General features: G+C 35.1%; 1 protein-coding gene across 1 annotated transcript in view; it reads right to left on the bottom strand.

The window, feature by feature from the left end:
• LRP1B (LDL receptor related protein 1B) overlaps nt 1-14,398 on the bottom strand; it is a 579,931-nt gene that overhangs the window by 19,013 nt on the left and 546,520 nt on the right. The window contains exons 86-89 of the mRNA XM_086750558.1: nt 8,600-8,761; nt 3,834-4,008; nt 3,127-3,231; nt 802-915 (exon numbers count right to left, since the gene is read on the bottom strand). Of these exons, the coding sequence (XP_086606684.1) occupies nt 802-915; nt 3,127-3,231; nt 3,834-4,008; nt 8,600-8,761 (556 nt within the window). The remainder of the gene's footprint in view (nt 1-801; nt 916-3,126; nt 3,232-3,833; nt 4,009-8,599; nt 8,762-14,398) is intronic.

Below are 14,398 nucleotides of genomic sequence, written 5' to 3'. Positions count from 1 at the left end.
CTGTTGGACTTTCATATTTTATCCCAAGTCTAGGTCTTTGGTTCGTGATTTCAATCCTGGCTTTTGCATCTAAGTTGTTGAGTAAAGCTATGTTCATCTGACTGGTATTTCATATCTCTGTGTATGTCTGCCTCACAGCATTTTCAAAGATGAAAGTTGTTTCTTTCCCTGATGAGGATTAAAATTTTATTTTTCAGAAATAGACCTAAAATCTGTCAGAGAAATGCAGCATACAAATATATCTATTTCATACATTCTTTTATGAGAGGAGAAGTCAATGTTATGATGTAGCTGACATATTTTTGTTTAACAGCTTCTGTTTTACAGCATTAGTTCTACAAAGTTAACAATGAGACTTATGAATACAAGTGTAACTCCTGAAGTGGTACCTGAATAGCTTTTCTGTTCCTTTCCCTGTACAGATGAGAAATAGGAGGTCAGTTTTGGACTACAGAACATGTGCAACACCCCTGTTTGCTAAACTTTATGCTTCGGAGGATTAACTTGGTGAAATAACTCAAAATATGAGCATTAAAGCCAAGTGGCATTTTCAGTATTTTCAGTTCACTTATTAAAAATAATGTTTTTTATTTCTTCCTCAGATGACGTAGGTATTCCAAAAGTATATTTGAATATACTCATCAGTGCAACTATCAAAGGGTAAGTGTGTATTATAGAAATGAGCCCGCAGATTAAGTATATATTGTGAAATGTATGCGAATGTGCATGACTTGAACCAATGAACTGTGGCCTGAAATGATGTCACAGAATGTGCAGCGTTAAGTGGAAGGTTAAACCTACTTGCATCTCGGTTCATTAAACGCAGTTAAAGTGCAAATTCCCTCATTCTGACAGTAGTAATCACAAGGGTTCACTTTCTGGTCACAGCGCTGACTTTTAAACCCCACAGAGCATCTGCAGAATTTCAGTAAAATAGACCTACATAAATATTCTGCCTTTTGCTGAACAGATTTTAAACGCATTATATATAATTACGGCAAGACACGCACACATACACAGGCACACACCCACAGATAACAAAATTAACGCTCTCTTTTCCATGAGACGTCCAATCTGACTATGCTGAAAAGTTCGCTCATCAGCATCGATCAACTTTTAAAACAATGGGCCTACATTAACTGATGGGCTCAGGAATCTAACATTCTTAACAAGGTATTATTGTCAAACGTACTGTACATTTGTATTGATCGATCCGGAGTGCAATGGCCTTAAAAATGTTCCTGCCTGTTTTCGTAGCGTTGTTAACAGTGTTGGCACAGGCTGCAGCATTTATGTATTGTAAATCCATACACAAATTAATGTCTTAAACTTGTTTTCCTTGAGATGCTATGGTGTTCCATATGAATTTGAAAAAGAGTAAGCCAGTTTTATAAGGAAAAAGAATGGAAGAATCGCAAGCTTCCAAATTAGTCATTCTAGGTGTTTAAGCAAATCATAGAATTGTTGAGGTTGGAAAAGACCTTTAGGATCATCGAGTCCAACCATTAATGTAACACCGCCAAGTCCACCACTAAACCATGTCCCTAAGTGCCACATCTACCCATCCTTTAAATACCTCCAAGGATGGCAACTCAACCACCAAATTAATCACCAGACTTTATCATCATACTTGGGCCTTACATATTATAGCTGTGATATTCTCCTTTTGCTGAGACTTCTGAGTCTCTTTAGTCCTCAACGAAAGACATCTAAGGAGATGCAAATAACAGGTAAAAAAGGCCAGATCAAAATAATTACCAAAGAGAGACATAGCCACTTAAATCATCTTCAGATGACTAAGGGCTACAGTGCAGAACTGCATTCCACTATGTTCAACCTCAAAGCTGCAAACATCTATTCAAAACTTATTTTCAATGGTGCAGTAACTACAGTTTTGCTCCTTTGCACCTTCAGAAGTGCTTGAGCTCTCACAAAAAGGAACAGTTGGTTGGTCTCTTACACTGGTCAGACCATAAGATGTAGGCATTTCTGTACATAAATTCCTTGAGAGTCTGAATACAGCAGGCACTCTCTTCTAAGATCACCTGCCTCACTCATCAACCAAATGAGGGGATGGCTGTATCTGTATTTACAAAGTTGTAACACCAGATCCCTTTGGACAATAGCTTTCTTATGTCACCCTGGAGACGAGACACTCATATCCAGTTCTCTCTTCCAACACCTCATATGTTTCTGGAGGATGCTCTGACCTCCAGATTGTCCTTCGAATTGGAAGACTATCCATAATGAAGCTTTTCTGCAGTGCAGAAAAGATCGGATTATTTATTAGGCAAAAGTGAAAAAAAAATTAAAAAATCCAGAGTATGACTAGGTAGCTCAGTGTAGCTGAGAGCAGGAAAGAAATTAATTTATTGCTACAATGACTACTTCTGTATTTTACATTTAGCAGCTGAAAAAGAAGATACACCATAGCTCTCTCAAGAAAGGACTAGAAAAGTAGATTTTTCTACCTCTTAAGAGAGTACTTCACCGTCTAGACTACAGAGTCACATTTCCTTTGGTATTCGATGTCTAGCCTTAAGAAAAGCATCCTGAATTCTCCCAACAATGGTGCAGGAGGAAAAGAGCAATCTCTCCACAAAACAGCCAAGCTACTGTGGGCAGCATGCAGGTCAGGGCAGAAACAAGAGATACGTGAGCATATTCTCAGACCCGTAAAGGAAGTAAATGCTAACACTACTCTTCCTATCCTCTGGCCACTGGGTTCCTTACAGGAGCATACCGCCCCCACCTCTGACCATCTTTATAGGAGAAAAGATTTAAACCACCTTTGAAAAGCAGGGCAGGCAACCATCCTGTACCTCTGGACTCCATTCCAGAACAAATGTCTATATGGGCTTTAGACCTGGCCTGAAATTATTAGAAGTCTCGAAAGATTTATCTTTGTATCCATACGCATTCATAATATATATCTTAGTTATATCTTTCAATACACACACTGGAAAAAGATAGACAAAGTATCAGGTTACAGAAATAGCTAGAAAAGTACTGTAAGTTACACATTATACATCCTAGAGAGATCAAAAATACAGACACATGCACAATAAATTTATTATTTGTTGGCACACAGATATTTTAATGATTGACATAATGCAGGATACTCACAGACAGACAGGTATATTTGTCTCAGGGTCCAGTTGACATGTGCCACCATTGTAACAGTAGCCATCACATAACTGACAGGTAGAGGCAATCTTTCCATTAGTGCAACTGTCATGGTTAAAAAAAAAAATGCAAATACTAATCGGTATTTTATTAAACCTGGTGAATTCCCTTATAATTATCTATATATTAAATATTGATTTTACCATATGTCTAAGATTGACTGATTGCAAGAATTCTAGGTTTCCACTTTGAAAACCTAGCACAGGCAGAAAGCTTATTACACAAAATATTTTAATCCTTCCTTTCATGAAAATAAACTATTATTACCCAAAATAATCACTCAGCAATATAGCAGCACATCTTACTAAATATACTTTCATTAGTGTACGATATATCCCTATCACTGTCACAGATACTGCAGAACGAACAAATTTCAACAGTGCAGTAAAACTGGACTGTTAACTTTATTAAATATTCCATTTTTTGCAAGTGAAGGCCCATTCAGTCTCCTGCCTCCCCCAGTGAGGAGTGCTCCGAAAGTTGGATTAAAAAGTGGGTTTTGCGTGGGCAAGAGCCACACAAAGGAACTGTTCTGATGTGACTGGTTCAGGGGATGGTCACTGTGTAAGAGATTTAAAGGCTAATGCAATATAATAGTTATTAAATATATAACTTTGAACACGATCGCCCCTCCTACACACACTTACTTGCACACTACGTCATTACTGTCCTTGTTTATTATGCAGTGTCCCCCATGACATCGGATACACTTGTCCACTTCACATTTTGGACCTTCAAATCGTACTGGACAGACACATTCTACTCTTCCATCATCAGAAATAGTACACGACTCAGAATTCACGCAATAATGGTGGCAAACATCTGCAAGCAACATGAAAGCTAATTACTACAAGATGTTAAGCATAATCATATAAAAAATAATTCCTTACTTTTCTATGTTTTAAAATGTACTATAATAAAAACAAAATGATAAATGAAGCTGGTGGTTCATTGGCAACTACAAGAATGAAGAATACTCCACGAACAGATACATATTACATTAATGATATAGTTTTAAGAAGTAAAATAGAAGGATAAACTCATAAGAGACTATTTTTCCCCCCTTCTAGATGTCTAACCATTTATGGTATCATCTCACGTAATATAAAGACTACTGATGAAAAAAGTAGAGTAATCTTAATTTATTTAATGGGACATTGGCTGAATAAAAATCTTTTGATACATTCACATTAGCATTAACAGCATTATGCTAAACTGAAATGAAACAGTATTTTGAAATAATTAATATGAATTTTATTAAATCATATATTAAAATTTCATGAAGTTCTAATAATTATATATAAAGACATAATCCATAAGTTCTACAAAAAAACTACATACATGCTTATCTTTATAGACTGTGAAAGACCCCATTATCTTATTTAACTGCTTAAATGTCAGGAGGACTGAGATTTCAAGTACTGAATTCTTTAACTCTTTAGAAGCATCCATAACGGTATGATTTTTTTTCATATCCCTTAAAAAAAAAAAAAACAAGTTGCCTGACTAAAGGAGCTTCTAGAGCTACAAAATAACATTTAGGTTCATTTTTATCTATGTGGTAGGTAGTGCTAACGTTCTTTTTTATTTTTTTTTTTAAGTCATAATTTAAGCTCCTTATTAGGGCCAAATCATTTAAAGTCCCTATTTCTCCCTCTTTCTAATACTTTCTCCAGTTCTGTGCAGTTAACATGTTGTGTTGAACTTTTGGTGGTGTTCTTGATGAACAGATGAAGTAAATGATATATCAAACATATCAAGTCTGAACTACATATCTGTATTAGCTTAGATTTAAACTGGTCCATATTAATAAAATATTACTTTTCTGTCAAAACAAAAAAATTCATGTCCTTCAAAGCACAAGATACAGCTGAGGGTGAGTCAGTATCAGCTAGAAGTAGGGCATTATCAAGCTGTTCACAAGAGAACAAAACCTTGGCCAAATAGTTTGACAACAACCCCAACTCTCTCAGCCTGTCTTCACAGGAGAGGTGCTCCAGCCCTCTGAACATCTTTGTGGCCCTCCTCTGGACCCTCTCCAAAAGGTCCACGTCCTTCTTATGCTGGGGGCTCCAGAGCTGGATGCAGTACTGCATGTGGGGTCTCATCAGAGCAGAGTAGAGGGGCAGAATCACCTCCCTTGACCTGCCCTGCTGGCAACACTCCTTTTGATGCAGCCCAAGATGCGGTTGGCTTTCTGGGCTGCAAGCGTACATTGCTGATTCATGTTGAAATTCTCGTCCACCAGCACTCCCAAATCCTTCTCCTCAGGGCTGCTCTCTATCCATTCTCTGCCCAGCCTGTATTTGTGCTTGGGATTGCCCCAACCCATGTGCAGGGCCTTGCGCTTGGCCATGCTGAACTTCATGAGGTTTTCAACCTCTCCAGCCTGTCAAAGTCCCTCTGCATGGCATCCCTTCCCTCCAGCGTGTTGACCACATACCAGTAGTAGTTCATTGTTTGCCATTCCCCAATTCAAGCTACACAATGGTAATTTACAGCAGGGCAACTGTTTTTGAACAAAAACTACCATCATTTGAAAGGTAAGATTGAGACACAATTTATGAAAAGAAGCATTGCAAGGAGGAAATGTTTCCATGTACATTAGGACAACACCCCCACATCCCCTGCCTCAAACCTAGGCATAGGAAGTTCATACTCTAAAACAATTATTGGTTTTTTTTTAGCATTGATTGTAGTCACAAACACCTTTAATCTTCTGCTATATCTAAAATATGTATGCTACATTTGGACCAAAATGACACAAATATAGACTCCCCCCCCCCCCCCCCCCCCCCGCCCCAAGAAAGGAAATTCAATTTCAGGGAAAGTAACAGCTTATGGGATCACTATATCCACTCTGAATGATTGCAACTGTGTGAAAACATTTTCTATTTTTTAGGTTGTTTGGGCCTTAAATGATACAAGAAATGAACTTTAACTAATCTGTATGTCTTATTTCAGGAATTTAAAATAGGGAGTTATATTGAAATACATCAAATACATGTGTATATAACAACATGCACAATGTTAGTAGAATTCCATGTAAATTCATTCACTTAAATTTATTTCAGCAGTTGCAGTGCCTTGACGCAGAGCACACATCTTGGTTATTAGCCCTTATGTGAACTAATCACAGGAGAAACTCTGCATTGGGTAATTGGAGACAATAAATATGAGGAAAATAAAGTCTTTGCAATCTGGAAATACTGCAAGTAAATGTCTTTTCCCTGCCATAAAAAAAGTACTAATAATATTTTCAGCTTGGGAGCATGAATAAAATACCTAAGCACATCCATGTATCATCCTTTGCATATGAACTAGTTTCAATCACATCATAGAAAGAATGGAAAAGATACCTTAGAGGCAACCTACCTTTGTAATAATGCTATATTAATATATTTCAACAAGTCAAAGTGATTAGTAAAGCAAAAAATCACACATATGTGTGAGTAAAGCAAAAATTATAGATCTGAATTTATATACACATTATTAACTGTAAACGTGTACAATTTCATAGAACTGTTATTGGCCACAAAAAGAATACTCAAAGATTGTATGATTCTTTTTTTTTTTCCTAAAAGTACTAAAGTTTAAATAAACAAAAGCTTAATTTTATTTTGGAGTTTAAAACATGTTTGAGTATCTGTCTGTGGCATTTTTCCAAACTGTCAGCAGACAATCCAAATCTGATAATGAGCACTGTTTAAAAAGTACCCCTAAATTTACATTTAAATTAATTCCTAAAAAAAATAAAAAAAATTAAAAAAAAGGAAAGAAGAAAAAAAAAAGATGTTTGCAGAAGCATTCAACTAGAAACAATTTGTTTGGTTTCGGGTAAGCCTCAAGCAAATATTTTTTCTTAATCTGTGTGTCTGTCTGTGCATGATTTATGTACTATACTGTTTTCAAATACCCAATTGTGTTTGCAGATAGTTATTTGTGGATCCATGCAGTTTGTTTAATACCAAGTGGGAGAGAATCACAATTACTGCTGGTTTTCCATTCAAAGGTTTCAATTTATTTCATAATCTCCCAACTGGAAATACATTCAGTTTACTTCAGTATGAATTCTATTTAAGATCCACACTAACCCGTTTCCTTGTTTGACAGACCTTTTGCTAAAACTAAATACTTTTTATATATTGTAGATAATTCTAAGCCAGACCTTTGAAACAGCTAATTTCCCTTCCAGTTTGTTTAAATCTAGCCTTCTTCACAAATCCACTGAATTATGTACAAAAGAGATGATGGTTTTCATATTTAATGTTCTATTGTATAACAAGCGCTATGACAGTCCTCTATTTCAGAGTGTCATAGTCAAAGGAAAGCAGGAGTAGAAAAAAGGAGACTAAAAAATTAATTCTGATCTGAAAAAAATAATCAGTTTTAGGTTAGAATTGCCAGTGAGTCATCATGTTGAAGAGATATGAGGAAGACAAACTGTAATTTTGAAATGAGTGACCAAAAGAAGAAATTCAATAGTATATTCAAATGTCTTGAGTTACTGAAAACAGACAATGGTGACCCAAGCATGGAGAGGAAAGAAAGATAAATGGAGAAAGAGCAGAAAGCCTATTGGTTGATAATCCTCTTTCCTCCCTCCTCTGTAAAAGAAGTAAAAATTACAGAAAGTTCTAAAAAGTGAGAAGAGCCTTTCTAAAGGCATGGAAACCTTTAGAAAACAGTATCTCAATGAGAAGGGACTGATGGGTCAGTGGAATGAAAAACTAGGGAGAACTTCAGATACAGAGGATAGACTCTAAGTTTTGAGAAATAAACAAAAGTAATACTTAGAAATTCTGATTTTCAATACCAGGAGGAGGCAGAAACCATACTCAAGGTGACCTTAGACTGAACAAGAAGAAGGGATATAGAGGTGTGAAACTTAAAGCAGTTGTCAATATACTGCTTACTGGGGTTAGAAATAAAAACAAAAGGTAAGGTAGCAGTTTGAGATACATTTGTTGGTCTGCAAAGATAGGGAATACCAGAGAAATTCTTCAACTATGTCATTTCTCTATGTTTAGGTATTCCACCAGTGTAAGACAACAAATGTAAGAAGTTGGAGTAGAAAACCTTAACACAATTACCTCATTTCTACTGACAAAGTCAGGTGTCTTGTACAGCTCCATTGTAGATATTCATTTATGAAAACAATACATAAAGCATTCCTGAAAAAGCTCTTTCTTCACCTACACATGCAGATGGATATTGCAGAAATACAATCAAAAATTACTTGAATACATCAGATTCCATTCCCTTAGCAGTACAAATAATTTTGGAGCTAAGTTTACCAACATGTGTCATAGAAAAATCTCTCATTAAATCTCCATTTTGCACAACTTTTACTAGAAATCCAGATTTAAGAGTAATACAAATCCAGATTTAAGAGTTTGTGAAGATTACTTACAATACTGACACCTGTCTCCTGTATACTCCAGCAAACAGTTGCAAAAGGGTTGATTCCCAGCAGTGACACTGCAGGTTCCTCCGTTTTGGCAAAAATGATGGCAGACCGTCTGATTGCAGTTTGGTCCCGTAAAACCCAGTGCACAATTGCAGGTAGGCCTCCCTATTCAAAAAAAGAAAACTATTTTATCATAAAATAAACAAACATTAAAATAATAACCACCATTTTAAAGATAGACACATTTATCATAACAAGAGCAAGTTTTAACATACAAGCCTAACTACATTTCTCCAGACGCTAATAAAACATGCCTTTGCAAATAGTGCTTGAATGCAGAACTTTTTAAAAAGTTAATCAGCACTGTAAGATATGGACACCTCAAAAATTTCATCTATGAGTTCTACACTTGTGCATGAATGGTCATTGACTCATAATTTGGGAATTATTTTAAAAGTCAGTCTTAAGTAGGAATTTAAGATATGATTAAGCCCTTCAGGTTCTCCAGGCTAGGTTCCTCCAGTTGCAGAGGATAAATGTTTGTATAATAAACACCGATGCCTTTTCAGAATACACTCCATTATTCTCAAATCTGCAAACCTCTATATCTAATCACATGACTATACAAATATTTACTAATGCACTAACGGCCAACTTTCCATAACAATTTTTACTAAAACACAAATGTCTGTGCCTGTATTATTATCCTGTTCCCTTCATACAATAAACACTGAAACATAAAAATCACTGTCTTGCATCAGACCAAAGATGCCTGTAAGGTCAATATTCAATGTCTGAACACCTAAGAATGATCATTTGCACAAAATGAACTGCTAGTCTTTAGCTACTTTTTAAAGGGTTTTAAAACAGTGATCAAAACCTGATGCATTTTCCTCCTATAATTAATTGTAATTTTCCCAATTTTTTTCTTATCTATATCTCACAACTTAAGGATGTATAGCTTTGTTACAATTCCACTGTTTTATTAAACTCTTCCACTTTTACCTGACTTCTTTCTTAAGAAACAAACTTGTTTCTTTTAAAACAAACTTCTAGATCTCATAAATGTTCTTCCGTCTCACGACTTTGCTTTTGTATCTTATTTGTAAACTTCTCTTCAAGCAAATGACCTGATGTGTCCAACTAGCTATCTCACTTCCTAATAATCTATTCTCATTCTTGTTTATCTCTTACAAAACGTTATTTTTCCACCACTCTCCTTCCCTTTGCTTTCATTCAGCCTTTAGGGTCTTAAAATTAGGGAAAACAGATCAAGTTTAACACTTTTTTTCTTCCTAGCTTCCAAGGTGGGTAAGGAAATAGATGAAAACTAATCAGGACCTGAGGACACTTCTGAAATAAAGGGTCAGACAGGATGGTCTTCATTTCAACTATAAGGAACCTAACCTGCTGGCAAGTACAATCAAGATCTTCACTGGGAGTAAAGGATAGCTGACAGGCAAAGACTAATCTCTTCCAGTAAAGCCACAAAAATACTGTACCTATGAGTAACGGACCATGCACAGGCTAGAAATAGTCAAAGAGTAAACAGGCATCAGGCAGAAAAAAAAAGAACCCCTCAGAAGTAGAATACAGAAAACCAAAACAGTAACACATGTGCTTTATGTAAACGGTAAAAGTCTAAGAATTAAGATGGGAGATTCAAAAAGTTTAGTCTTGAATGGGAACATCAATATAACTGTTTACAGCAAATTTGGAAAAGGAAGGCAACTAATGGGCGGCTCTAAAATTAATACACTTTTCCTTGATATCTAGTCTTTGCCAGTGATGGAATAGAGCTACGTGTCAAGAAGTGTTAAAGTAAATCAGATTACCAGGTTAACTACATAATGTACTACATGTGTGACACAGAAGCCCTTTGGACTGGAATTGCAGGCATAAACAGGAAAAACAGCCTATTAGATTTTATTATTGACATTCCAGTCAAAATATTATACAACTGTGGAATCCAAAAGAGATCAGAGAAAGTCAGGGAATATGCTAGTGATGAGAAACTCCAGTTATCCCTGCATTTACATTTGAAAAACTTCACACAACGCCATAGGGTAGAAACAAACTTGTTACGTACAATCCTACTTCAAGGAGGGGTGGGTTAGCAAGCACACAAGAAAAGCCATGCTTGGGCCTGACTTGGTTTAAAACTTAGGTCAAAAACCTAAGTAGTCAAATGAAATAACATTAAGGGTTCCTGTTACATAACAATCATGTCTCATCTTCATACTCTTCTACCACGAAATCCTTACCGCTGCCTGATTTACTGATGCATTAGGACCAAGTCTCTTCCTTGCTGTCCTTCGTCTCATTTTAATACAATGTCTGGTCTAGGTATCCACAACCACTTTCACATTTTCCTCCTCATGTCTTTTACCACAGCTGCATCTAAAATTCTAAAATGTGCAACCCTTCTTACTTTTTTCCCCCCTTCTCTATTCAGTTTGTTAAAGTAATGTAAATTCAACTAAATATTCCATAAATCCCACAACTCTGATTTTCTTCTGGTCTGCCTTTGTTTTATTACTATGTAGTCATTTAATATGATATTTGTTGGAGATTTTTTAAATGCAAGTGAAGTGCCCTCATTTTTTCTACTCTGATTCATGAAGAATTATTTATTTATTCTTTTTCCTTCACTTACATCTTACTCTTCTTACATGACACCCTTCAGATAAGTCTTTTCCATATTTTCTATTTTAAGCTATGCTAATTTAAAGTGTTTTGCAAATCATCCTAAAGGCCATGAGATCAGTTAGTCTCTTCCTCTAATGAGTACAGCAGGAACAAAACCATTGACTTAAAAATAGCTCCAACTAGTTTAATATGCATCAGCCTGGTTATTCATATCTGTCCCCTGTGATCTAAACATTAAATCAAAGATGTTGAACTCAGATGTTAGCACAGACTTTTTTTTTTGTTTTTCCCATGTATACACTTGTATTTAAATTTCTCCCCGTAAGCCAAGGGAGTTTCGCATAGTCATTTATCTGAAACAGTGTTTCAATAAAAAAGTTAAAATAAAACAGTGAAAGAACATTGATCTAGAGGTCTGAAATCAGTTTCTATTATTAATGTTTCTCTATTTTTTAAAATGATGGAATAATGATATTTTTCTAGTTTGTAGAAAAGATTATTCCATTCTTTGCTAATGTAGGCTTATAAATACACCAAACTGCTGACAGTTCTATGAAAATTTAATTCAGTATAGCCTAAATCCCATTTTTGTCACTCAATTTAACATGACTTTTTGTAACATTAATACTTCATTGCCTATTGATACACAGTCTGTTGGTATCTAAAACAATACTAATAATGACATTTTAATCTGCCTTATTCTGGTAAATTATTTCTGATACAAAATGGATCCAGAAACATTTTAATAAAATTGCAGTATTAAACAACGACAAACAATGCCATAAGGTTTTGTATCATAGAATCAGAATATTGATTTATTCTTGCACAGGAATTAGTCACATTAAACAAGATGTGACAACTAACTAACTAACAAACACTGCATAGTAATCTCAGGCATAGAAAACGTCAGCATTTACACAGGTCACGAAGCTTCAGGACTAGAGCTGAACAGACACAGAAGTAAAATTGCCTCTTAACTCCTGACCTTCGCCACTGAATCACAGAAATGTTCACAACATACCACGCACTCTCAGCATCTCATATATAAATGTTCTATTTCAAAATCATAGTAATAATATCTAGAAAGTAAGAAGCTCATCTTTTTTTTTGTTCAAGATTTTTCCACTTTCAGTGATTTATAATGAACGTGCATGCACTTTGCTATTTATTATCCAATTCTTGGATACACTGAGTGTCTCATTATAGATATATATATATGAAAATAGAACATAATGCATGTAGTCCCTATTTAAGTATTTTGTATTTAAAAGAATTCCAAATAGCAATTCTAAAGAAATGAATTGCAGAGATTAAATTAAAGAGTGCCTGGTAAGACATAAACAAGTAACAAAAATAATAATGACAATTCTCTGGGGGAACAATGTACTTGAATGTCACTAATATCTGAAGATCCTCTATGAAGTCTCTCTCTCAAAAAAAAAAAAAAAAAAAGAAGAAGAATTTACAAATTTTTAAAATCTTGATTCCAAAACTGACAGAACTGAAACAAAAATTTCTCACATACTTTTTCAAATGTTTTGTTGACCCTAGGACATAAGTTATTTTGGCAGCAGGACTTGAACAAATATGTGAAGTTTTTGGTATGAAGATGAAATGCAGTTTCCCCCTTTCTTACAAAGAAAAATCATCCATAAGATTATATGGATCAAAATCCTACAATATTCTACTAGGTTTTGGTTACAGAGGCTGTAGTTACTCCTAGTTTGCCAATTTTATTTGCTATATAATAGCAAAAAACTTTTCTAATCATCTTAAAAAAATAGCTAATAAATATTTTATTGCACTCTCTCTGTTATATGTAGGTCATTTCTTTTGGGAGTCTGCTCATATATCTTAAACTCCTATTTACCTTTATTTTGTAATGGACACAACTAAGATGATCAACTTTGATTCATACTGTTGCCTAAACAAGAGAGAAATATTATGTATTTTGTGTGACCACACAAAGTATTTTGCAATTAAAAAAAAAAATCTTTTATGGAAATAGCAGCATTTTTGTAAGCTTTCTGAAAGTTTCAAAAAATGAGAGCATGGAGATGAATGTCTGTACCAAGACATATCCTATTTATTTCGTCCAATCAATGGTAAATTCCCTACCAGTAATGTATGTTTTTAAGTTGTTACGTTTGAATGTGTACACCCAATTTGCATATTTCCCTTGCTGTCACTGTTAAAGAAAATAATGTGGCACTACACCAGCCCACTGTAAGTAGTACCAAGTCTTCTGGAGCAGTTATCAGGAGTATGTGGGAATCACAATAATTCATTTCTGTGTGGCTGACGAACCATAATTAGCTTTACTGAACCAACAGTAGTGGAGAGAAGCTGTATTACTGTACGTAATTAGTAGATCAGCTGACTGGGATGAATCCCAACAGATTCTCTCCATATTGTGAAAGAAAGGGAGAAAAGAACACTCAGAATACATTAGAGTAGTCTCAAAGGCGGCTCTTACCAAGGCTGGTTACAGTGGTTGTGGTTCTGTTGGGATCCTTAGATCAACTGTGTACCAGACCAGACAGCCTCAACATCTAGGTAAGAACCACCCCTCACCCCTTCCCCCAGTCCCTGTCCTGGTGACAAGATGACGGAGCATCCCCCTTTGAGACTACTGGGACCAATGTGACATTAACAGAGTAAAGAGGTTCTTCACTGACACTATTTTCAGTATGCACCAACATGCCCCCAAATCAACTTATTTTGCTTATAAAATAGACTATAAAATAATATCTACTTTATATATAATTTTTTGAGACTATTTCCTCAATTTTTACTTAGAGGAAAGATATAATTTTTTAACCATTTTGATGCAAACATCACAATTCTATGTAGTTAGACATACTCTTCATCCTCTAAGTGTAGTACAAATAGGTATTTACCTAATTTTGTGACCTAGTTAGGTCTAGCTAATGTGTTCAAGACATTTTTACTTTAAATTGTAAGGAGAAAGGAAGCACCTTTTTATGGTAACATTTAATTTTTTTTCCAAATTCCCATTAATTTGGCTTACTGGAAAGCATTCATTATTACACCAAACTTTTAATTACATGTCTCAGATGTGTACTTTTAATTAACTGATGACATTTTCTTTGTTCAGTTATTGTAGTTCAGTACAACTGTCATAAACTTATA

The sequence above is a fragment of the Chlamydotis macqueenii genome, chromosome 6 (genome assembly GCF_036417535.1).
Source record: "Chlamydotis macqueenii isolate bChlMac1 chromosome 6, bChlMac1.mat, whole genome shotgun sequence".
NCBI lineage: Eukaryota > Metazoa > Chordata > Aves > Otidiformes > Otididae > Chlamydotis > Chlamydotis macqueenii.
Note: the sequence above shows the minus strand (reverse complement) of the source record. Positions and strands in the feature narration are given on the sequence as shown.